The sequence below is a fragment of the Chiloscyllium plagiosum genome, unplaced genomic scaffold (assembly GCF_037043375.1).
Source record: "Chiloscyllium plagiosum isolate Xiang-an unplaced genomic scaffold, Cpla_swu_hap1 HiC_scaffold_20, whole genome shotgun sequence".
NCBI lineage: Eukaryota > Metazoa > Chordata > Chondrichthyes > Orectolobiformes > Hemiscylliidae > Chiloscyllium > Chiloscyllium plagiosum.
Window position 1 is genome coordinate 11,101,189 of NW_028270158.1, and position 26,360 is coordinate 11,127,548.

Consider the following 26,360-nt stretch of genomic DNA (forward strand, 5'->3'; position numbering starts at 1 on the left):
CCTTTTATTTTCAGACAAGAGGAAAATCATTACAGATCACTGCAAAAACCCTATAATACTAAACACAATTAAGGCTTGGAATATAATGCAGCAAAATTAGGGTAATTCACAAAAAATATTCCCCTATGCACCGATAGTGGGAGCATGGGGATTCCAACCGGGGTTTACAGATGTCACTTTTAAACTCTGGAGATCCAGGGGTATCTCATGTCTAGGGGACCTATTTAAAGATGGGGTCCTGATGTCTTTTGAACAGCTGCGTCAGAAATTCGGATTACCTAATGGAGACCTCTTTCGATACTTCCAAATTCGAGACTATATACAGAAGAAGACTACGTTATTAGATAGTCTTTATAAATCAGATAGAGAATGTAGTGTCCTACGACCAGTGGGGGTATCTTCCGTCAGTACTATTTATCATTTACTACATGATGAAGTATCGGGAGATATGGATAATCTGCTTAAAACATGGGATCAGGATTTGGGACTAGAAATCTCTATAGAAACATGGAATGATATTTGGGAAAACGCTAGAAGAATCACAATCTGTAACAGAACCCAGGCTATCCAGCTGGAGATACTTCATAGGGCCCATATTGCACCGGTTCGATTGGCAAAATTTAAGGCAGGAGCATCTCCAATGTGTCCCAAATGTAAAATAGAGGTGGGCACTCTTGTACATTGCCTATGGACCTGTCATAAGATCCGTAGATATTGGATTAAAGTAGCAAGTACCCTGACAGAAATTTTAGGAACGGAAATTAAAGTGGACCCTGTATCTCTCCTTTTGGTCTTTTCGAACTTTCCCTCCCTGGACATGCATGGGAAGAGACTATTTTCTATTCTCTCTTTCTGTGCAAGGAAAAATATTTTGGTGAACTGGGTGGCTGAGGGTCCCCCTGGACTTTCAAATTGGCACAGATTAATTATGGAATGTATTCCCCTTGACTTCCTTACAAATATGGTGCACCGAAAGACCGAATTATTTTATAAAATATGGCAGCCCTTCTTGAATTACATAAATACAGATATTTCGGCTATCCTAACAAGGGCTTTTATTTAATTGAGATTACAAACCTGGCTGGTCCGGGGCCCCTTAGGAGTGGAATCCCACACGAATACGGGTTTTATTACATTTGATGTTAACACATTCCGAACATGTAAGAGACTTAAATATACACCCTGGTTAGTTGTAGGTTAGATTAGTAGATAGTTGAGTTTTGTTTTTTTTTCCTTTTCGGTATTTTTTCTTTTGTTAAATTTTGGCTATTGTATATTTGATTTAATTGTATATCAATGTTTGTATTTGAAAGTTTTGTTTATTTTTGTAAACTTGTAAAAATGTTAAATCTCTAATAAAAATATCTTTAAAAAAAGAGAAATGGGCAGCAATGACCTTGTGTGTTTATAGAAGGCATCTAATACAAGGAAGCAAATGATCCCACTATCACATGATCCAGGGGTTAGGTAAATCAGATCAGTCAGATCTGTTATAATTGATCCCAAGCCGCTGTATTTATTGCTGTTGTTACCAATCCTAATGTCACAATTAGCCTACTTAATTAGCACCAGGCACCACTGCATAAAGAGAAGTGTTGATTAAGTGAAATATTTGATTACTACTTTTCCAATGTTTACGCTGCAGCATTCTTTTTGTTTTGAATCGAAGCATTGATTCTATTTTACAGGAAGCGCTCTTGAGAAAGGCTGCAGTTTTCAAACATTTGCTCCACTTCAACGATGAATTAAATTTAAAAGCTAATTTTACGTATTTCTAGTGGGAAGTCAGTCAGCAGGTTTTGAGTCAGAGCTTTGGGGCCTCATTTCTGCGGGAGTATGTGAGTTTCTAACTCATTTCGTACAAAGAGCAGCCAGCAACCTGGCCAGCGTTAAAAGCCAGGCAAAAGGATTTGTATCTGTTTTAACACTTTATCTAGTTTTAGTGGCACTGACACATTGTGTAACTGTGCATAGTCCCTTTGTGCATTCAGCAGAGGCTGAAGCAAAGGATCTATTTTATCTGGAGCCTGTCTGAGTATTTCCTGGGTAATCCTTTAGCATCCTTTAAGGTCTTTATCACCCTCTGACCTCTAGTATGGCGGGGAATGAGTTTATTATTTCTACTGGAGATTTCCGCCACCTTTGTTTCCGCTGACCTGTAGCGGAGAGCAGCTTTCACTGTCTTAAGCAGTGCATGATACCCCTCCCTATAAGCCAGTCTTGTCTTGTTTCAATTGGTTAATATATTTACGCTTAAGCCTGATTAATCCTCATACATGATCAGCCAGCCACCTTGGCGAGGTTATACCATATGTCCTTTTGACATTTCTTGAGGGACATGAGTAATAGAATGAGTAGGCTATTCAGTCCATCTAGTTCATTGTGGGCTGAAGGTCTTGATTCCTGTGCTGTACAGTTCTAAGTTCACTCTGACTGCATCAACTGCATCACTACTGATCTAGCTCAACAGCACCTTCTTGCTCATGCATTTGACTGTTTGTAAAGACATTCCATTCTCCCCTTTGTGTGTGAATGCCATGTTACCCCTAAACCCACAGGAGGGCTTCTCAATCCACTCAATATCTTTCCTCCACCAGTTTAGCAGATAACCTTTGGCAATCTCGTACTATCACTGATTTCTTTACAAACTTTTTCGGAATCGATCAGCTGACTCTCATGCGTGGTTTCTTGTTGCTCCAATGCTCCCCCAAATCCTCCTTTATGATTTGGAGGTGCCAGTGTTGGACTGGGGTGCACAAAGTTAAAAACCACACAACACCAGATTACAGTCCAGCAGGTTTATTTGGAAGCACACTAGCTTTCGGAGCGACGCTCCTTCATCAGGTGGTTGTGGAGTATAAGATTGTAAGACACAGAATTTATAGCAAAAGTTTACAGTGTGATGTAACTGTAATTATATATTGAAAAAGTTATTTCATAGTTCACTTGAGAATGTAACTAAAAAAAAGTTTTGCGATTTATATATGGAAGAACTGAAATCAGCATGGTCATTCTAAAAGATGAGAGACTTAACAAACAATCCAGGTCTTTTTCAATATATAATTTCAGTTACATCACACTGTAAACTTCTGCTATAAATTCTGTGTCTTGTACTCCACAACCACCTGATGAAGGAGCTATGCTCTGAAAGCTAGTGCTTCCAAATAAACCTGTTGGACTATAACCTGCTGTTGTATGATTTTTAATCAAATCCTCCTTGTTTGTCTTGGCATTGCAGGTACACATTTGATTTGATTTGATTTATGTACCTAAGTTCAGTGAAAAGTTTTGTTTTGCTAGTAGTACAGGCAGATCATAACATCCAATGACATACAGATCATCAGATGCATTGACAGAGCGAAGAGTACAGGGTTATTGCTACGCAAGAGGTGTATGATAAAAGGATCAACAGTAGATTTGAAATTTGAGATATCCAGTCTAATCACAGCAGGTTAAAAGCTGTTCCTGAACCTGTTGGAGTGTGTATTTAAGCTTTTATATCTCCTGCCTGACGGACGAGGTTGGAAGAGATTATAACCGGGGTGGGAGGGATCTTTGATGATGTTGGCTGCCTTTCTGAGGCATCAAGAGGTATAGATGGAGTCAATGGATGGGAGGTTGGTTTGTGTGATGGACTGGGCTGTGTTCACAACTATTATACTACTATCATAGGACAAGCCAAACAGAGAACAGCCAGGGAATTCCTAGAGACATGGCACTCATCCACAGATTCTATCAACAAACACATTGACCTGGACCCAATATACCGGCCACTGCAGCGGGCAGCTGGAACTGACAACCGGAAGCAGCAGAGACAAACCACTATAAATGCCGGAGGAAACATCACAGAAGCACTTCACAGGAGGCTCCCAAGCACTGAGGATGTCACCTAGACAGGGGACGAAACGTCTGCAACACAAATTCTCAGCTCGGCGAACAGAACCACAACAACAAGCATCCGAGCTACAAATCTTCTCAAAAACTGTGTTCACAACTCTCTGTAGTTTCTTATGGTTTTGGGCAGACTCTGTACTGAGCCATGACGCATTTGGATAGAATGTTTTCTATGGTGCACCTAAACACTTTTTCAATGTGATGAGGGTTCCCACCTCTATCACTGTTACAGGCAGTGACTTCCAGATTTCCACTGCCCAGGTGGTGAAAAAATCCTTCACCTCTAAACGTCCTGCCCCTTACCTTAAAACTCTATCTACACTGTCTGTGTCCCCCTATAGTATTATACAGCTCAATTATGTCCCCCCTCAGTCTCCACTGCTCTTAGGAAAACATCCTCAATCAGTCCAATCTTTTTTCATAACTGAAAGTCTCCAGTCCAGCCAACATCCTGGTAAATCTCCTCTATACCCTTTCCAGTACAAACACATCCCCCCTATAATGTGGACTCCAGAACTTGACTCACTAAAGTCTCATCCCAACAAATCCTTGGATTTAGCCATGATAAAACAATTGTGAATGATTCATTTAAGGTTATTGTTTGTTTCAATGGAATGAAGATAGCTGCAGCTGAAACACCAACAACAAGGATGTGCATTTATACAATATCATTGAGGCTGTATTTTGTCACTTCTTGGGAGTGACTATTAAACAAAAGTAGACACCAAAAGGGAGATGGTGGTGTCAGGGCGGTTATACTAATGTTCTGGGGGCATGGATTCAAACCCACCGTGGTGATGGAGTTGAAATTTAATTAATTGATCTGGAACATAAAACTAGTCACAGTTATGGTGACCATGACAACCATCATCGATGACCTAAAAACCCACCAGGTTAACTAACTTGGGGAAGGGAATCGGCCTTCCTTGCTTGGTCTGGCCTACACGTGACTCCAAACCAACAGGAATGTTGTTGATTCTCTGTTGTGGCTCCAGCAAATCATTCTGTTCTCGGGCAATTAGGGATTTGCAAGAAATGCCAGCGACACCCATACCCCATGACATCATGTTGAGGTTGTACAAGACGATGGTGAGGCCTGTTCTGGAGTACTGTGTGCTGTTCCAGTCTCCCTGTTACAGGAAGGATATTATTAAGCCGGAGAGGGTTCAGAAGAGATTTACCAGGATGTTGCCGTGAGTGGAGGGTTGAGTTATAAGAAGGGGCTGGATAGGCTGGAGTGCAGGAGATTGAGAGGTGATCTTATAGAGGTTTATAAAATCATGAGGGGTGTGGATTAGGTAAATAACAAAGGTCTTTTCCCTAGGGAGAGGATTTCAAGACTAATGGTTAAGGTAAGAGGAGCAGAATGACATAGGGCAATTTTTTACACAGAAAGTGTTTCATTTATGGAATAAACTTCCTGCGGAAGTGGTCAATGCAGGTACAGTTACAACATTTAAAAGACGTTTGGATAAGTCCATGGGTAAGAAATGTTTGGAGGGATATGGGCCAAGCGCAGGCAGGTGGCACTAGTTTAGTTTGAGATTACGGTCAGCATGGACTGGTTAGACCGAAGGGTCTGTTTCCGTGCTGTATGACTCAATGAAAGAATACAGATTTAAAAAAATGATTTGGAGATGCCAGTGTAGGACTGGGGTGTACAAAGTTAAAAATCACACAACACCAGGTTATAGTCCAACAGGTTTATTTGGAAGCACTAGCTTTCGGAGCGACGCTCCTTCATCGGGTGGTTAATATCAGGTGATTTTAAAAAAAGGTGCATTAGGAGATATTAGGACAAGTCATGAAAAGCTTTATCCACTCATTCCAGCATGTCCACTCATTCTCTCAAAGATATTTTAATTTGTAAGCCTTTAAGTAAAGAAGTCTTTTACAGCTTTAACCGTGTAGAAATCACAGATGGAACTGTAAAGTAGTTGGTAGAAAACATCTCGATGTTCTAACAGTCCACCCAATAACTGAAGCATGACTGACTTTAATGAAATCACTTCAGTGTTTTCCTATCTTCCTGGTGGTGGAAATTGAATAAAGATTTGTGCACTTTGTGTCTTTCACTGTGTCTCACACCTGCACACACACACACCATGGGTGCTGGGGAAAAAAATAAGCACTACCACACTTAGGTGGTAGTGTGGGGGTTAAAGGGGATAAAAAGAGAGAAGAACAGGGAGCTTACTCAATAGATAGGCAGGGAAAAAAAAATGAAATCACTTCAGTGAAGTCTAAGACTTATCTGAAGTACATTCAGCTAATTCCCTTTCCCAACTGAGCTACAGAGAGAGTCACTGGAAAATACTGGACAGAGAAACACAACCTTAGCATATTGAATGATGGGCCTACTGCAGAAATCATACACAATTGATGTTTTCATGTGAGTAACTTATGCTTGCAGGTATTAAGGTGATTGGAGGGTTAAAGGAGCTGACGGGTGAGGAGTATGGGGTGTACGTCAAGAGGATTCTACCTGGTGGTCTAGCTTCAGTGGATGGTGAGTGGTCATTTTACTGCCAATGGTTATAACCATGTAATGTAACACTGACAATATCAAAATGTGCAGATTATTATGTCATGCTCACTTACAATTTAATGGCTGCTCGTTTTCCTGCTGCATCTTTAACGTAGGATGGGATCCCGAGGCATAACCAAAAAGAAATAATCGCAGAATTAAAGAAGGAGAGGGAGGGGTTTTCTGAAAGCTAGATTAAAGCAGTGGTCATTGAGGAGGACAGGGGTTTAAGAAGGGAATCCTCGGGCCTATAGAGGCACACAGTTAGAGACAAAGGGAAGGGGTCAGGCTGGGATTCACCAGAAGGTCACATCAGAGAATGTATTGAGGAAGACTGGGGACCTTAATAGAATTAAGGAGGATGATAGAGATAGAGATAGGGAAACAGATTTGAGATTACAAACCAATCTTAAACATCTGGATGGGAGCTTTAAGGTTGAGCTGTTGGGGGACTGGGGTGAGGACAATCAGGGAGTAATTGGAAAATAATGGGTACCTGAGATCTGGAGCATGATAGGATACAAACAACTGTGCGTTGTGCAATCCAAAGTTCATGACATATGACTGATGGCTGGGAGAGTACTGGGCTATTGGGTCTATCAGCAGGTAATGCAGATGTGAGGGGGTCAGTTAGCTCGGTTGGCTGGAGAGGCGGCTTGTGATACCAACGCTGTGGGTTCAATTCCTACAGCTGGTTGAGCTTATCACGAAGGGGACTCTCCTTCTCAACCTCTGCCCCCAACTGTGGCGTGGTGACCCCAGGTTAACCACCACCAACAATCTCTCTCTATTGAGAGAACAGCCCTTGGGATAATGGCTTCAGTAACAGGTGTTATGACAAGGATTAGGGTACACCACCAATGGACGTGATGGGTTCGATACTCTGTTGGAAATGGAGCACAGGGCATGGGCAGTCCAGTAAAACTGAGTTGGGAGGAGGAGCCAAGGTGAAGCAAAATGCCTTTCATACCAGGTCTTAGATCCCAGGGATCAATAGAAGGCCTGGTCTGATGGTATTGACTGGATCCTGCCAATCCTAAGAGACACTGCCTAAACCTACAGTGGTCATGTTCCATCACACTCTCTAAACAGAATGACTGAAGGAGGCCATTCGGCCTATTGTGTTTGCATTAACGCCTTGTGCATTTTCACTTAGTGCCAATCTCCTACCAACCCCCTTTCGATTTCAATGCCATTTAGACCCCCTCAATTGAACCTCCCTCCACCACATTTGCAGACTCTGCATTCCAGACACCATTTCACTGTGAGAACAATCTTTTTCCTCATTGCGTATTTGCTTCTTTTGCAAAACATTTTAAATCCACAGGCCTGTTCCACACTCCTCTGATGCCTCTTCTCTTCTCCCTATCCTGATGGATTTGGAAAACTTCCATCAGCTCTCCTCTTAGCTTTCATCTCTCCCAGGAAAGCAGTCCCAACGTCTCCAGTTCATCCTCCAATGGATCCTCGAGGCTGAAAGGCCATTCACTTCGGAGGCACTGACTGGTCTGCAGGCAACAGGAAATGGTGTCCTTTCTCTCCTGTGTAAAGAGTGCGATATAATCCCATTGAAACACACTAGACTTTGCAAGACATTCGTTCCCATGTCTCGAGAATTATTAATACAGCCTCAGGACAATCATTTAGCATTACCTTGAGGAGAGGTTTCTTCAATGAGAGGATAGTTAACCTTTGAAGTTCTCTATCCCAGAGGGCTGTAACTGTTCAACTGTTGAGTAGTGACTAAGAATAAACAATAGATTACCGATTTCTCAGGGATTTGAGGATCTGGAGTGTAGGGGGGAGAAGTGCCATTGAGTTAGATCTGAGTCGAGAATGTGTTGCTGGAAACGCACAGCAGGTCAGGAGGAGCAGGAGAATCAACGTTTCAGGCCAGAGCCCTTCATCAGGAAGTTGGATCGGTCCTGATTGTATTGAATGACGAAGCATGCATAAAGGACCTGAATAGTCCACCCGTTTCTCCTATTTCTTATACCCCTATGTTCACACATCAGTGAGAACAGGAGCCAATGTTCCTGATGCCATCAACTGTTTTGAGTAGAATATCTAGTGTCCTTCTCAGGATTCGGACAGAGGTTGTGGTAATGCCAAGACGCCCACCATTTGTCCCAGATCATCTGGGATGGGCCTTGTTATCTCCTGGAGAAGGTGATGAGTCATCCTTTCAAGCAGGACCAAAAATATATGTATCAATAGTTTCAGGCACAGGTTTAGTTCCCTCCTCCTTTAATACTATAAGACAGAGAGCAAATGTAGGCCATTTGGCCCATCGGGTCTACTCTGCCATCTAATGGCTCTCTTTGTTATTCAGATATCAGAAACGTAGCATTAAAGCTTTACTCCGCCTCTAAATAACTTGTGTCCAATTGTTTTGCAAATGTCTTCCAGTGATGAGCTTTCCCAGTTGCAATGTGAGGGTTATGGCTGTTTCATTCATTGACTCCAACGCACCAGTGAAACATTTTTCTTCATTTCTAGGGCGGCTGCAACCTGGAGACCAGATTCTCGAGGTTAACGGTGAGAGTCTGGTTGGAGTGACGAATGAAAGGTACAGGCGATGGCCAGTGATGTGAAAGAGACTGTCTCAGTCATTCACATCTGACGAACCGGATGGGTCAGTAAACAGACCCCCAGCTGCAATGGACCAACTGGGTCCCTGGCAGCCAGTGCTAACCACTGAGCCACTGTGCCACCTTTGGCATCCTCCTGTAACCAGGAGAAGTGGGAATGTCCTTCCCCAGCCCAATTTAAGGCACATTGCGAAACATTTGCTTTCAAATATTTCCAAAGGGAGAGGGAGGGAAAGAAAGAGAAACAAAATAAAGCAGATGAAAGAAGTGAACGCAGAGGAAGAAACTTGGATTTTTATTGTGTCTTTTATGACTTCTGAGGATATTGTAAAACAGTTGCAGTGAATGGAATATTTTAGAAATGTGTTCCCTGCTATAAAAGTGTGTCTAGACACCCCCCTCCTCTCTCTTGCTTCTTGTTTCTAGTGCTGTGGAAATCCTTCGAGGAGCTTCATCATCCAATAGCATGCGGTTAATGATTGCCAGAGATGAACAGGGCAGGTAAGAGAGAGAGATATCACAATTTATCCTGGCTATGTTACTTTGTGGCTCCCTGCAGCCTCTTTTCCCAACTTCACTATTTGTTCTCCTCTTGGTTTATGTTTTGACTCATCCACAGTTGTAGCACAGTGGCCCGTAGCTACTGTCGGTTTTGAGCCTGAAATCAGATCGAAATACATTTGAGGGCCATGCTCTAGAACCACCAAAGGTCCTTTCATCTGAATTCACTCACGTTCCATGCTCACAACCCACTTCACATACTTTCAATGGAGTTTGTTGCCTTGATGTGTAGCGTGGTCACTGCTGTAATGTTGGAAATGCCCACGGCACACTGCTGTAAACAACTCAGAGATCATTAGCAGATGACCTGTTTTTATGGTGTTCATTCAGGGAAAGGTTTTCAACAGGATATCAGCTTAGAGATACGAATCAAAGAGGTTTACAGCACAGAGAAAAGACCCTTTGGCCCATCATGTCCGTGTTTGTCATAGTCCTACAGCAGGGAGATAGGCCCTTTGGCTCAAACTGGTCCATGCTGACCAAAATGTCCATCCACGCTAACCCCATATCCGTCTAAACCTTTCCTATCCATGTATTTATCCAAATGTCTTTTTAAATGTTGTTAATGTACCCACCTCAACTACTTCCGCTGGCAGCTCATTCCACATGTGTACCACCCTCTGTGTAAAGAAACTGCCCCTCAGGTTATACACCTATCATCTCTAATCCCATTCTCAGCCTGTGGCCCATACATGGCCTGTCTGCTATTGCATTTCCAGTTTTCATCGAAATATTTCCTAAATGTTTGTGATAGTTCCTGTCTGTATCTTTTTCAGATACATGTATATTCAATGCCTTGGCTAATAAAGGCTCCGTGCCTTCTTAACCCCTTTGTCTGTCTATACTGCTGCCTTCAAGTATTGATGGAACATGCACACCAAAGTCCCTTTGATCCACTGTACTCCCTGGGGTGTGACCATTCAACATGGATTCCCTTGCCTTGTAAGTCCTCCCAAAATGCATCACCTCTCAATTTTCAGGATTAAATAACATTTGTCACTATTCTGCCCATCTGATCAGCTTATCGATATTGTCCTCATTTATTACTAAACCACCATGGTTTTGAGTTGAAAAGTGTGGTGCTGGAAAAGCGCATCAGGCCAGGCAGCATCCGAGGAGCAGAAGAGACGTTTTGGGCATAAGCCTGAAGAAGGGCTTATGCCCGAAACGTCTCTCTTGCTCCTCAGATGCTGCCTGGCCTGATGCGCTTTTCCAGCACCACACTTTTCAACGCTGGTCTCCAGCATCTGCAGTCCCCACTTTCACCATGGTTTTGAGTTAATTATAAACTTACGGATCATACCTCCTCCATTCATGCCTCGGCCCATTCGTACACACATCATGTACATTTGTGCACATCATACAAACATCATATATCATACACACATCATGCAGACATCACACACACATCATGCAGACATCACAGACACATCACACACACATCATAGACACACCATGTACACACCATACACACACCATGCACACTTCATACATTCATTCCTGATTAAAGGCTTTTGCCCGAAACGTCAATTCTCCTGCTCCTCGGATGCTGTCTGACCTGCTGTGCTTTTCCAGCACCACTCTAATCTAGAGTCTGATTTCCAGCATCTGCAGTTCTCACTTTTGTCTTGCATACATCAGGCCTGCATCATGCACACATCATACACACATCATGTACACACCATAGACACATCATAGACACATACACACATCATGCACACTTCATGCACACATCATAGACACATCATGCGCATCTTACACACATCGTACATATATTATACACACATCATACACGCTATTCACACACCATATACATATTATACACACATCATGCACACATCATAGACGCACCATATGCACACCATACACTCATCAAAGACACATCATACGCACATTATAGACACACTATACACATATCACACACACACCACGCACACTTCATAGACACACTTCATAGACACACCATACACATACACACGTCATAGGTACACCATACACACACCATGCACACATCATACACACTTCATAGACACATCATAGACACACCATGCACATACACACATCATACACACATTATAGATACACTATACACATGCACACATCATGCACACATGATGCACACATCATAGACACACCATAGACACACAATACACACATCATAAACACATCATACACATACACACATCATGCATACAGCATGCACACAGCACGCAAACTTCATAGACACATCATAGACACCCTATACACATATCATACACACATTATAGACCCATCATACCATACACAGATCTTGCACAGATCATAGACACATCATGCATGCATCATAGGCACACCATACACACATCATGTACACATTATACACACACCATACACACATCATAAACACACCATACATGCATCATACATGCATCATACACACATCATGCACACATCAAGAATAAAGGGACTGAGCACTTAACCCTGTAGTACCCCTCAGAACACAGCTCCCAGTCACAAAACATCAACCTTTGCCTCCTGCTACTAAACCAATATTGGATCCAATTTGCCAAGTTTCCCATGGATCCCATGGGTTCTTAGTTTCTAGTCTGTTTGCCACGTGAGACTTTGACAAGAAGCTGATTGAAGTCCAGGTAGACTGCATCCACCGCACTACCCTCATCGACACACCCAGTCACCTCCTCGAAAAATCAATCAAGTCTGTTTGCCAGGGCCTCTCCTTACAAGGCTAAGCTGATTATCTTTGATTAACTTCTGTCTCTTCAAATGGAGATTAATTCTGTCTTTCCAATAGTTGCCCTACTTCGGATGTTAGACTCACTGGCTTATAGCTCCCTGGTTTATCCCTACCAACTCTCTTGAATAATGGTACCATCGTAACTGTCATCTTATTCTCTGGCATTCCTCCTGTGACCAGAGAAGATTAGAAAACTAATGTCAGAGCATCTGTAGTCTCCACCCTTGCCTGCTACAGCCCCAGGGATGCATCTTATCCGGGTCAATACTAATCCCAGTAAAATAGTGAAGTAATTCCACCTTCTTAATGACAACTTGATCATGGATCTCACAGCCCTCTCCCTGATTTCTATATCTACATCACAGAGTCATAGAGATGTACAGCATGGAAACAGTCCCTTCGGTCCAACCCGTCCATGCCAACCAGATATCCCAACCCAATCTAATCCCACCTGCCAGCACCTGATCCATATCCCTCCAAACCCTGCCTATTCATATACCCATCCAAATGCCTCTTAAATGTTGCAATTGTACCAGCCTCCACCACTTCCTCTGGCAGCTCATTCCATGCACATACCACCCTCTCAGTGAAAAAGTTGCCTCCAAGATCTCTTTCATATCTTTCCCCTCTTGCCCTAAACCTATGTTCTCTAGTTCAGGGGTCCCCCACCCCATGGAAAAGACTTTGTCTATTTACCCTATCCATGTCACTCATGATTTTATAAACCTCTATAAGGTCACCCCTCAGCCTCTGACGCTCCAGGGAAAACAATCCTAGCCTTTTCACCTCTCCCTAAAGCTCAAATCCTCCAACCTTGGCAACATCCTTGTAGATCTTTTCTGAACCCTTTCAAGTTTCACAACATCTTTTGATAGGAAGGAGACCAGAATTGCATGCAATATTCAAACAGTGGCCTAACCAATGCCCTGTACAGCCACAACATGACCTCCCAACTCCTGTACTCAATACTCTGACCAATAAAGGAAAGCATACCAAACGCCTTCTTCACTATCCTATCTACCTGCGAATCCACTTTCAAGGAGCTATGAACCTGCACTCCAAGGTCTCTTAGCAACACTCCCTAGGACCTTACCATTAACTGTATAAGTCCTGCTAAGATTTGCTTTCCCAAAATGCAGCACCTCGCATTTATCTAAATTAAACTCCATCTGCCACCCCTCTGCCCATTGGCCCATCTATCAAAATCCTGTTGTAATCTGAGGTAACTTTCTTCGCTGTCCACTACACCTCCAATTTTAGTGTCATCTGCAAACTTACTAACTATACCTCTTGTGCTCACATCCAAGTCATTTACATAAATGATGAAATGTAGAGGACCCAGCACCAATCCTTGTGGCACTCCACTGGTCACAGGTCTCCAGTCGAAAAACAACCCTCCACCACCACCCACTTTCTTCTACCTTTGAGCCAGTTCTGTATCCAAATGGTGAGTTCTCCCTGTATTCCATGAGATCTAACCTAGCTAATCAGTCTCCTATGGGGAACCTTGTCAAATGCCTTACTGAAGTCCATAAAGGTCACAACTACTGCTCATTAATCCTCTTTGTTACTTCTTTAAAAAACTCAATCAAGTTTGTGAGACATGATTTCTCCCGCACAAAGCCATGTTGACAATTCTTAATCAGTCCTTGCCTTTCCAAATACATGTACATTCTGGATTAGTGGTGCTGGAAGAGCACAGCAGTTCAGGCAGCATCCAAGGAACTTCGAAATCGACGTTTCGGGCAAAAGCCCTTCATCAGGAATAAAGGCAGTGAGCCTGAAGCGTGGAGAGATAAGCTAGAGGAGGGTGGAGGTGGGGAGAAAGTAGCATAGAGTACAATAGGTGAGTGGGGGAGGGGATGAAGGTGATAGGTCAGGGAGGAGAGGGTGGAGTGGATAGGTGGAAAAGGAGATAGGCAGGTAGGACAAGTCCGGACAAGTCATGTGGACAGTGCTGAGCTGGAAGCTTAGAACTAGGGTGAGGTGGGGGGAGGGGAAATGAGGAAACTGTTGAAGTCCACATTGATGCCCTGGGGTTGAAGTGTTCCGAGGCGGAAGATGAGGCGTTCTTCCTCCAGGCGTCTGGTGGTGAGGGAGCGGTGGTGAAGGAGGCCCAGGACCTCCATGTCTACGGCAGAGTGGGAGGGGGAGTTGAAATATTTGGCCACAGGGCGGTGCGGTTGATTGGTGCGGGTGTCCCGGAGATGTTCCCTAAAGCGCTCTGCTAGGAGGCGCCCAGTCTCCCCAATGTAGAGGAGACCGCATCGGGAGCAACGGATACAATAAATGATATTAGTGGATGTGCAAGTAAAACTTTGATGGATGTGGAAGGCTCCTTTAGGGCCTTGGATAGAGGTGAGGGAGGAGGTGTGGGCGTAGGGTTTTACAGTTCCTGCGGTGGCAAGGGAAAGTGCCAGGATGGGAGGGTGGGTTGTAGCGGGGGCATGGACCTGACCAGGTAGTCATAGAGGGAACGGTCTTTGCGGAAGGTGGAAAGGGGTGGGGAGGGAAATATATCTCTGGTGGTGGGGTCTGTTTGGAGGTGGCGGAAATGTCAGTGGATGATTTGGTTTATGCGAAGGTTGGTAGGGTGGAAGGTGAGCACCAGGGGCGTTCTGTCCTTGTTACAGTTGGAGGGGTGGGGTCTGAGGGCGGAGGTGCGGGATGTAGACGAGATGCGTTGGAGGGCACCTTTAACCACGTGCGGAGGGAAATTGCGGTCTCTAAAGAAGGAGGCCATCTGGTGTATTCTGTGGTGGAACTGGTCCTCCTGGGAGCAGATACGGCGGAGGCGGAGGAATTGGGAATACGGGAAGGCATTTTTGCAAGAGGTAGGGTGGGAAGAGGTGTCATCCAGGTAGCTGTGGGAGTCGGTGGGTTTGTAAAAAATGTCAGTATCAAGTCGGTCGTCACTGATGGAGATGGAGAGGTCCAGGAAGGGGAGGGAGGTGCCAGAGATGGTCCAGGTAAATTTAAGGTCAGGGTGGAATGTGTTGGTGAAGTTGATGAATTGCTCAACCTCCTCGCGGGAGCACGAGGTGGCACCAATGCAGTCATCAATGTAGTGGTGGAAGAGGTGGGGAGTAGTACCGGTGTAATTAAGGAAGATCAACTGCTCTACGTAGCCAACAAAGAGACAGGCATAGCTGGGGCCCTTACATGTGCCCATGGCTACCCCTTTGGTCTGGAGGAAGTGGGAGGATTCAAAGGAGAAATTGTTAAGGGTGAGGACCAGTTCGGCCAAACGAATGAGAATGTCGGTGGAAGGGTACTGTTGGGGACGTCTGGAGAGGAAAAACGGAGGGCTTGGAGTACATCCTGTCCCTCAGGATGCCCTCCAACAACTTGCCCACCACCAATGTTAGGCTCACTGGTCTACAGTTCACCTTTCTTAAACAGCGGCACCACGTTAGCCAACCTCCAGTCTTCCGGCACCTCACCTGTGACTATCGACGATACAAATATCTCAGCAAGAGGCCCAGCAATCACTTCCCTAGCTTCCCACAGAGTTCTAGGGTACACCTGATCAGGTCCTGGGGATTTATCCACTTTTATGCATTTCAAGACATCCAGCACTTCCTCCTCTGTAATCTGGACATTTTTCAAGATGTCATCATCTATTTCCCTTCATTCTATATCTTCCATGTCCTTTTCCACAGTAAATATTGATGCAAAATACTGATTTAGTATCTGCCCCATCTCCTGCGGCTCCACACAGAGGCTGCCTTGCTGATCTTTGAGGGGCCCTATTCTCTCCCTCGTTACACTTTTCTCCTTAATGTATTTATAAAGACCCTTTGGATTCTCCTTAATTCTATTTGCCAAAGCTATCTCATGTCCCCTTTTTGCCCTCTTGATTTCCCTTTTAAGTATATTCATACTTTATACACTTCTAAGGATTCACTCGATCTATCCTGCCTATACCTGACATATACTTCCTTCTTTTTCTTAACCAAACCCTCAATGTCTTTAGTCATCCAGCATTCCCTATACCTACCAGCCTTCCCTTTCACCCTGACAGGAATATACCTTCTCTGGACTCTTGTTATCTCATTTCTGAAGGCCTCCCATTTTCCAGCCATCCCTTTACCTGCGAACATCTGCCCCCAATCAGTCTTTGAAAGTTCTTGCTTAATACCGTCAAAATTGGCCTTCCTCGAATCTAGAACTTCAACTTTTCGATCTGGTCTATCCTTTTCAATCACTATTTTAAAACTAATAGAATTATGGTCACCGGCCCCAGAGTGCTCCCCCACTGACACCTCAGTCACCTGCTCTAGCAAATTTCCCTGCCAGTATATTAGTCCCCTTCCAATTTAGGAGCAATCCGTCCTTCTTGTACAGGTCACTTCTACCCCAAAACAGCTTCCAATGAACCAAAAATGTGAATTCTTCTCCTGTACACCAGCTCCTCAGCCATGCATTCATCTACTCTATCCTTCAATTCTTGCCCTCACCTGCTCTGGGAGTAATCCAGATATTACTACTCTCTTGGACCTCATTTTTAAATTCCTGCCTAACTCTCTGTGATCTCCTGATGAAGGAGCGTCGCTCCGAAAGCTAGTGTGCTTCCAATTAAACCTGTTGGACTATAACCTGATGTTGTGTGATTTTTAACTTTGTACACCCCAGTCCAACACCGGCATCTCCAAATCATATCTTTAATGCAGTTTTAAAGTAGAGACAACCAGCTCACCCATTGCCAACTAACCAGCTTTCTGCTGACTTTACATTTGTCAGTCTTTTCGAATTCTGCCAGCGTTGCTCTTGGTTTAGCTGCTGTTCTGACTTTCTTCCTCACTCTTCCACAAATTCACCTGTGGGATTCTTTTTCACTCATGAGATGAGGGAGTTGCTGGCTAGGCCAGCATTTATTGCCTATCTCTAATACACCAGAGGGCAGTTCGATATCAACCACATTGCTGTGGGTCTGGAGTCACATGGAGACCAGAGCAGGTAAGGATGGCAGTTTCCTTCCCTAAAGGACATGAGTGAACCAAGTGGGCTTTCCTGACCACCGACAATGGTTTCATGGTTATCATTAGAATGGACTTGGACCCAGGCCCTCAGCATATTGTCTAGGTCTCTGGATTAACAATACAGCGAAAATACCATCACAGCATTATCACTCGTTTACAAACCTCTGAAAGAGCACACTAGACTTGAGTTTAATAGGTGGGTCCCCCCAACAAGGAAGCTACTGCACTGGATTTGTCTGTCCAAGCCTCTGGGCTCACTCAGCACGTGTGGGACTTGAAGTCCCAACTTTCTGGTTTAAGTTTGGGAAAGCTACCAATCATGTTCGAGCTGTCAGCTGACTGCTCTGGTAGAAGGAGTTTTATGGCCTGTAGATATTTTCCCGTTGATTACACACCCCTGTAGCAGCTGGTACTTGAACCCAGACCTTCTGCCTCAGAGTTAGGGACACTACCACTGTGCCACTCGAGCCCTATCATTATCCCTTCTTCACTTTTAAAAACAATGGGCTGACTATCAGAAACTGTGGCAGGAACAAAATCAAACAGTTAACGAAAACTTGAGAGAAGAATGGAAATCTATTAAACAAAGTCATTTTAGAGCCACACATCACAGAGACAGGCCCTTCGGTCCTACTCGTCCATGTTGACCAAGTTTCCTCAACTAAACTAATCCCATTTCTCGACATTTGGCCCATATCCCTCGAAACCTTTCCTTTGCATGTACATGTTCTTTAAATGTTGTAACAGTACCCACATCTACCATTTCCTCTGGCAGTTCATTCCACATACAAACCACACTCTATCTGAAAAAGTTGTACCTCAGGTGCCTTTTAAATCTTCCTCCTCCCACCTTAAACCTATAGCCTCTAATTTTGGATTCCCTACCCTGGGAAAAAAGACCTTTGTTATTCACCTTATCATTGCCCCTTGTGATTTTATAAACCTCTATAAGGTTACCCTACACCAATGGAAAAACTCCCAGCCTTTCTTTATAACTTAAACCCTCCAGCCCCGGTTACATCTTGTAAATCTTTTCTGAGTCCTCTCCAAGTTAATAACATCTTTCCTATAGCAGGGTGACCAAAACTGTACACCATCCTCCAAAAATGGCCTCATAGACATCCTGTAAAACCACAACATAATATCCCAATTCCAATACTCAATGGTCTGAGCAAGCATGCTAAACACCTTCTCTACCACTCTGTCTACTTGTGATGTCTCTTTCAATGAACTATGTAATCCTAGGTCTCTCTGTTTGACAACACTCCCCAAGGCCCTACTTTTAACTGTGTAAGTTCTACCCTGGTTTGTCTTAACTAAATGCAACATCTCACCTTTATCTAAATTAAACTCCATCTGCCACACCATGGTGCATTGGCCCAATTTTGGTGTCATCAATGCTTCCTTTTGAAACCTGAATAATTATTGCAGAAAATCCTACACCTTTTGAGATTTTTAAATCCAGAGGCGCATGTGACAATAAGTCAAACCAAAACGCTGCACATTTGATTTTTCTGTGGGGCAGTTTTGTGTCCACAGGAAGTGTAACATGCACAGTGTACCTACGGCTGAAGTGAAAGCGAAGAACCAAGGTTTTTGGAAATCTGAAACATAAACCAAAATTGCTGAAGAAACTCAGGAGATCTGGCATTATCTGCAGAACGGGGAAAAAAAAACGAGATAACGTTTTGAGTCCAGTGACAAATGATCACTGGACTCAAAATGTCAACACCGTGTTTCACCCCAGCGAGACCTGCTGAGCTTCTCCAGTACTTTCCATGTGTGTAACCATAGCTGAATCTGCTTTTAAATCTGAGAGTATAACAACTTCAAAATATGTTCTAATTTAATTAATCTCTGATGGTCTGTTACGTCGTCGTTAAGTCTCTCATTCTTATTGAAGCAGTGATGGAATGATAAGCTTCTATTAATGTTAGAAGTATTTGCTTCAAGTATTAGTCAACAGATATCCATTTTCTGGGGCAAAGGCCCCCCTGTGGATCATATTGGTTTCTACAGATCTGTATCATGGTGGTGGACACTGCATTCTTGGGTGGCATGGTTGCTCAATGGTTAGCACTGCTGCCTCCCAGTGCCAGGAACCGGGTTCAATTCCAGCCTCAGGTGACTGTCTGTGTGGAGCTTGCACATTCTCCCCGTGTCTGCGTGGGTTTCCTCCCACAATCCAAAGATGTGCAGGTTAGGTAAATTGGCCATGCTAAACTGCCCATAGTGTTCAGGGATGTGTAGGTCAGGTGCATTAGTCAGGAGTAAATGGAGTGTTATAAGGTAGGGAAATGGGTCTGGGTGGGTTACTCTTTGGGGGGTCAGTGTGGACTTGTTGGGCCAAATGACGTGTTTCCACACTATAGGAATTCTAAGTCTCAATGGACACCCCAGTGTGGATGTAACGATGCTGGAGAGGCAGGCAGTCACAATGACTTCCCACTGTGGCCCAATGCTAATGTGGACCTGTTAATGTCCCTCTGATACACCTGTCCCCCCCACCTCTCTGCATGGCATTTCCATAACTCAGAGGCGCAAGGCTGAAGAGCTGCTGGAAGTTTTGAAGCCGCCCCGAAGAGAGACTGCAACCTAAAGCAGTCAACATAAACGTGGAAAACTGTTCCTCCCCCCCTCCCCACCTGCTCCCACCCCAGGCCACAAAAGCGACAGTGCTATTGATTCTGGCTATTGAGGGAGTGCAGTGCGTGTTCACGAGCTCAATTCCTGGAATGGCGGGACTATCTTATGTTGAAAGATTGGAGCGACTGGGCTTGTATACCCTTGAGTTTAGAAGACTGAGAGGGGATCTGATTGAGACATATAAGATTATTAAAGGATTGGACATTCTGGAGGCAGAAAACATGTTTCCGCTGATGGGTGAGTCCCGAATCAGAGGACACAGTTTAAAAATAAGCAGTAGGCCATTTAGGACAGAGATGAGGAGAAACTTCTTCACCCAGAGAGTGGTGGGTGTGTGGAATGCTCTGCCCCAGAAGGCAGTGGAGGCCCAGTCTCTGGGTTCATTTAAGAAAGAATTAGATAGAGCTCTCAAGGATAGTGGAATCAAGGGTTATGGAAATAAGGCAGGAACAGGATACTGATTGAGGATGATCAGCCATGATCATAATGAATGGTGGTGCAGGCTCGAAGGACAGAATGGCCTACTCCTGCACCTATTGTCTATTGTCTATTGTGCGGCTGGCACTCTGTATCCAAAATCGCAGACAAAGTTGGCTTTCAGAGGGTTAAATATTCAGGAGACATGCTTAACAAATGCATCGCCTGGATAGAACCAATTGTATCTCAGTCTACACTGCAGACGCAGTTCACACGCCAAGATGGTTCAGGGTAGTCTCTGTATTGGATGAGGGAAAAGATTTGCACCTTCATACATTCCAGTTTAAAATGAAATCCCTTACGCAGAGATGTAATCGCCTGTGTTGTTTAAACTAAGGAGAAAAAAGAATGCCACAATGAAGACAGACTTGCATTTTTATATCACCTTTCAGGATGAGCCAAACCTTACAGCCAACATCAGGAAACAAGACCAATAATTTGTGCTCCCGCAGGAAACAATAAAAACAAAAGGCAACATCATCTGTGTAATCGGTGTTGGTTGACTGATAAATGTTGATTACCACATGAGCCTAGGCTAGCAAGAAACAAATCTAATCTCAAAAGAACAACCTTTTGTAGTTGAAGGGAATGCCTCTCAGATGAAACATTAAGCAAGAGTAAGGAGGTGATGTTGAACTGGTACAAGACACCTGTTAGACATCAGCTGCAGCATTGTGTACAGATCCAGGCACCACACTAAGGACAGGATGGGAACATATTGGAGATGATGCAGAAGAGATAATCATAGAACCCCTACAGTGTGAAGGCTGACCATTCAGCCCACCAAGTCCACGCTGACCCTACGAGGAGCATCCCACGCAGAACCACCCCATCCCTGTGACCCCGCATTTCCCATGGCTGACCCACCTAACCTGCACATCCCTAGAAACAGTGGGTAATTTAGCACAGCCAATCCACCCTAACCTGCACATCTTTGGACTGTGAGAGGAAACTGGAGCACCTGGAGGAAACCCACACAGGCATGAGGAGAATGTGCAAACTCCACACAGACAGTTGCGTAAGGTTAGATTTGAACCCAGGTCCCTGGCGCTACGAGGCAGCAGTGCTAACCATTGAGATACCATGCCACGCAAAATGTACAAGAATGGTTGCAGGGATGAGAAACTTCAGTTCTGAGGATAGATTGGAGAGGCTGGGACCATTCTTCTTGGAGAGAAGGCTGTTAAGAGCAGATTTGACCAGTGCTTTCAAAATCATGGATGAGATAGATTGGGAGAAACTATTCCCATTTGTAAAAGGATCAAGAACGAAAAGGCACTGATTCAAAAGTGCTTTGCAAAAGAAGTAAACATGAAGTGAGCTCCCATGGTATGGAATGCACTGCTTGGAGTGAGGAGGCAGGTACAATTGATGCATTCAAGAGAACATTGGATAGTTATTTAAATAGAACCAATGTGAAGGGTATGGGGAAGGAGATTGATCTAAGGTCATGGTACTCATCTAGACAGCCAGTGCTCGGGCCACAGGTTACACAGGACCGTCTCTGTGCTCCAAAACTTCAGGGAAGCTAAGGTCCCATCTTTTTTTTCTAGTGTCCACACCTCCTTAAAATGGATTCAAGTCTGCTAACTTTGCTGTATTTCCCTGTATTTCCCCTCTCCTTCCTTTATGGAATATTGGTATTATATTTTCTCTCTTTCAGGTGCTGGAACTGTTCTAGAATCTACAGGATTTTTGGAAGATCATCCACTTTGTCTGCAGCCTTATTTTTAGAATTGTAAATTGGGGGCTCCCCGAAACAATAGTTGCTGTGGAACTTCATTGGAGTTAGAATGGTTAGGGTCACAGTGGAAAACAATGGGATCATTTACTGTGGGGTAACTCACTATGGGAGAACACTGGGGGATGGGGAGTCATTCACTATAACAGTGGGTTATTTACTGTGGGGTCACAGTGGGGTGACAGTGGAGAACAGTGGGATTACTCACTGCGGGAATGGTGGGAAATCAGTAGGATTTCTGATTCTCACGTACTGATGTCTTAAATATTTATAATTCTCAGGCTTGCGACTATTCTTCCTGATATAATTAGCCTCTTCTTTGAATTTGATCCTAATGTTAGCTTTCTTAGTCAGTCTCTGACTATCACTTTTCCAGTGTCATTGTTTCTCTATAGAGTGTGTTTTATTGAAAACTTTGTTTACTTTAAAACAAAATAATCAACAGCATCTGTACCTTTTAAATATTTTCCTAACCAGGGTGGTTAGCCCTGCTGCCTCACAGTGCCAGGGACCCGGGTTCGATTCCAGCCTCAGGTGACCTGACTGTGTGGAGTTTGCACATTTTTCCTGTATCTGCGTGGGTTTCCTCTGGGTGCTCCGGTTTCCTCCTACGATCGAAAGATGTGCAGGTTAGGGTGGATTGGCCATGCTAAATTGCCCCATAGTGTCCAGGGATGTGTCGGCTAGGTGGATTAGCCATGGGAAATGCAGGGTTACAGTGAGTGTCTGGGTGGGATGCTATTTGGAGGGTCAGTGTGGACTTGATAGGCAGAATGGCCTGCTTCCACTCTATAAAGTCTAGCTTCTATAAATCTGTTACCACACATCTCTGGAGCAGGTGTGAAACCAGGTCTCCTGGCTCTGTGATAGGGACACTACCACTGCGCAACAACAGCTCTCTCCACTCCGTACATTTTAATCTATTCTCCCAATCATAATGGGCCAACTTTCCCCTGTTTCCTTTAATAACTGCCTTCACTTACATCAACCATCTGAACTGCTGTTGGGTTAATGCATTCATTCAGTTCTTCTGCGGAAATCAAATTGAATGAGATAAGGACCATGCCAAATCTAGTTTGACCCTGGTCAGAAGCAATAATGTATTTCTCTGATTATAGTTATCCTGTCCTTCAGATCCTAAATCCCTGTGGCCATTGTTAAAAGTAGAGCATTAGTAGATGAAGTTTAAAAATAGAACCCATTTTTAAAAGTGGTGCAGATAAGTTGCTCCACTTACGAAAGGGCAGAAATCTCCTTAATCTTTGATCACACAGCATTGGTACAGAACAAAGACTAGAATCAACCTTAAGGATCAGTAAGAATCTCAGTTTGTACCAGCCCTTTTAAGGTCACGATCAGGTTAATTTAAAAGGCTTCATGAGGTTCAGAAGAGATTTACCAGGATGTTGCCGGGTATGGAGAGTTTGAATTACAAAGGAAGGCTGGATAGGCTGGAACTTTTTTCACTAGAGTGTAAGAGGTTGTGAAGGTTTACAAAATCATGAGAGGCATAGATATGGTTGACGGTAGGTGACTTTACACCAGGGTGGGGGATTTCAAGACTAGGGGGCACATTTTTAAGATTAGAGGAGTGAGATTTCAAAAAGACACAAGGGGCAATTTTCTTTTACTCTATGACTCTATGCCTTTAACAAAGCATTTATTTGTAAGAAACAAGATTTCACATTGGATCAAGCCATGTGTCTGGTTCCTTATTCCAAACCATAAGTTTGCTGATACCATTTACCTGATGATGATTGCTGACTGCCAATTTTTACAAATTAAAGTAATAATTCCACTTCGCTTAGCATAATACTTTTATTAACCAAATACCCTCTTACTTTGGAATGACCTTATTCTTAGCTGTTCATTAGATATTTGTCACCATTTGAAATTCTGTACCTCAGAGGGCTCTGAAAGCTCAGTCATAGAGTCATACAGCAAGGAAACAGACCCTTTGGTCCAACCAAAGGGAGTACAGGAGTTGGGAGGTCATGTTGCAGCTGGACAGGACATTGGTTAGGCCACTGTTGGAATATTGTGTGCAATTTATGTCTCCTTCCTATCGGAAAGATGTTGTGAAACTTGAAAGGGTTCAGAAAAGATTTACAAAGATGATGCCAGGGTTGGAGGATCTGCGCTACAGGGAGAGGCTGAACAGGCTGGGGCTGTTTTCCCTGGAGCATCGGAGGCTGAGGTTTAGAAAATTATGAGGGGCATGGATAGGATGAATAGACAAAGTCTTTTCCCTGGGGTCGGGGAGTCCAGAACTAGAGGGCATAGGTTTAGGGTGAGAGGGAAAAGATATAAAAGAGACCTAAGGGACAACGTTTTCACACAGAGGGTAGTACATGTATGGAATGAGCTGCCAGAGGATGTGGTGGAGGCTGGTACAATTACAGCATTTAAGAGGCCTTTGGATGGGTTTATGAATAGGAAGGGTTTGGAGGGATATGGTCCAGGTGCTGGCAGGTGGGACTAGATTGGGTTGGGATATCTGGCCAGCATGGACAGGTTGGACCGAAGGATCTGTTTCCGTGCTGTACATCTCTATGACTCTCTGACTCTATAACCAGTCTATGCTGACCATAATTCCAAATTAAACTAGTCTCACCTGCCTGTTCCTGACCAAAACCTTTTCTATTCACGTACTTACTCAAATGTCTTTTAAACATTGTAACTGTACCCACATCCACCACTTCCTCTGGAAGTTCATTCCACACATGAACTACTCTCTTTTTAAAAAAAAATTGCCCCTCATGGCCTTTTTAAAATCTTTGTCCTTTTACCTTACAAATATGCTCTGATTATGTTTATTGTAGAGATCGATAGATTTCTGATCATCCTGGTGTTCAGGGTTATGGGGATAGGAGGTCTTCAAATGTTCAATCAACCATGATCACATCGAATGGTGAGCCGTGCTCAATGGGCAGAATGGTCTATCTGTCTTCCTATATGAAGATTCACCTAGCAAGGTACCAAACACAAAGAGAGACTTAATCAGAAACACACAGAGGGGAAGTCCTGAGGTTGGGGGGAGCGCATACACCTCCAAAAAAGCTCACCTGTCCAATAAGTGAACAGTTTACACATAATGTGGAGGTGCCAGTGTTGGACTGGGGTGGACAAAGTTAAAAATCACACAACACCGGTTATAGTCCAACAGGTTTATTTGGAAGCACTAGCTTTCGGAGTGCAGCTCCTTCAAGAAGAAGCAACGCTCCAAAAGCTAGTGCTTCCAAATAAACCCATAGGGCCATATCCTGGTGTTGTGTGATTTTTACCTTAGTGTACACATTGTTCCTGTAATGAATCTTCTCTATTTTGACTGATCACTCCCATGAGTCAGGTTGGGAGTTTGATCTCTTCACAAAGGCATTTTGAGGATGTCACTAACGTGTCTCCACTTTTGAGGGATATTTTCCACATTGCTGAGGCCTCTGTTTAACATTTCATATGACAGAGAGCACTGACAGTGTAGACTGAGATGGTCTGCCTTGATCCCAGAGCAGGAATTGAACCTGCTGTCTCCTGACTCTGAGCCAAGAGTCCCACCAATGATCAGCAGCTAAAACCAGCCCTGAAGCAGTGGATGGAAATCAATCCGAAAATTGCATTTCAATTGCCTTGGTCGGAATTGTCTTTGCATTCCCTAAATATTATTCTTGATAATCAGACTCCTTTTTCATTCTGAGCAGGAGAGAATTTTTGGAATTATTAGCAAACTATGGATCCAGGGGGAGTACAGGATCTGCAAGGAATTCACCCACTCCACAAGGATCAGGTAAGTCTCACTTTCTTTTTGGGCTGATGCAAAGTATTCCCAAAGATCTTCATTCAGTGAAATCCATTTTATGGAGAAGCTTTATTGATGGTATTGTACTCACTGTGAGCCAGTTTAAACACATTCCGACTGCTAAAGGTCTGTGCGTTGGCTGAGGCATTGCTGCAGTAACACTTCCTGTGTTCTGAAATAGCTGCTTTAACCAGAAACATAAAATCTGGAGTAGGGAAAGGCCATTCGGCCCCTCAATTATAGCTGATCATCCAACTGAATTCCCTGTTCCCACAATTCCCCCACATCCTCTGATCCCTTTTCTCCCAAGTTCTGTGTCTAACTTCTTCTTGAAATCATGTAATAGTTTGGCCTTGGGAATCATCCTAGGGAATATTCTCTGAACTGCCTCCTATGGCATGATATCTTTCC

The 26,360-nt window shown here is 43.8% G+C and overlaps 1 protein-coding gene across 6 annotated transcripts in view; it reads left to right on the forward strand.

Moving 5' to 3' along the window:
• The window catches only part of LOC122560847 (syntaxin-binding protein 4), a 136,150-nt gene that overhangs the window by 46,587 nt on the left and 63,203 nt on the right, over positions 1–26,360 (forward strand). For all 6 annotated transcript variants that reach the window (XM_043712009.2, XM_087997664.1, XM_087997665.1 and 3 more), the window contains 4 exons: positions 6,308–6,403; positions 8,921–8,990; positions 9,439–9,513; positions 25,852–25,937. In XM_043712009.2, coding sequence (XP_043567944.2) covers positions 6,308–6,403; positions 8,921–8,990; positions 9,439–9,513; positions 25,852–25,937 — 327 coding nt within the window. The remainder of the gene's footprint in view (positions 1–6,307; positions 6,404–8,920; positions 8,991–9,438; positions 9,514–25,851; positions 25,938–26,360) is intronic.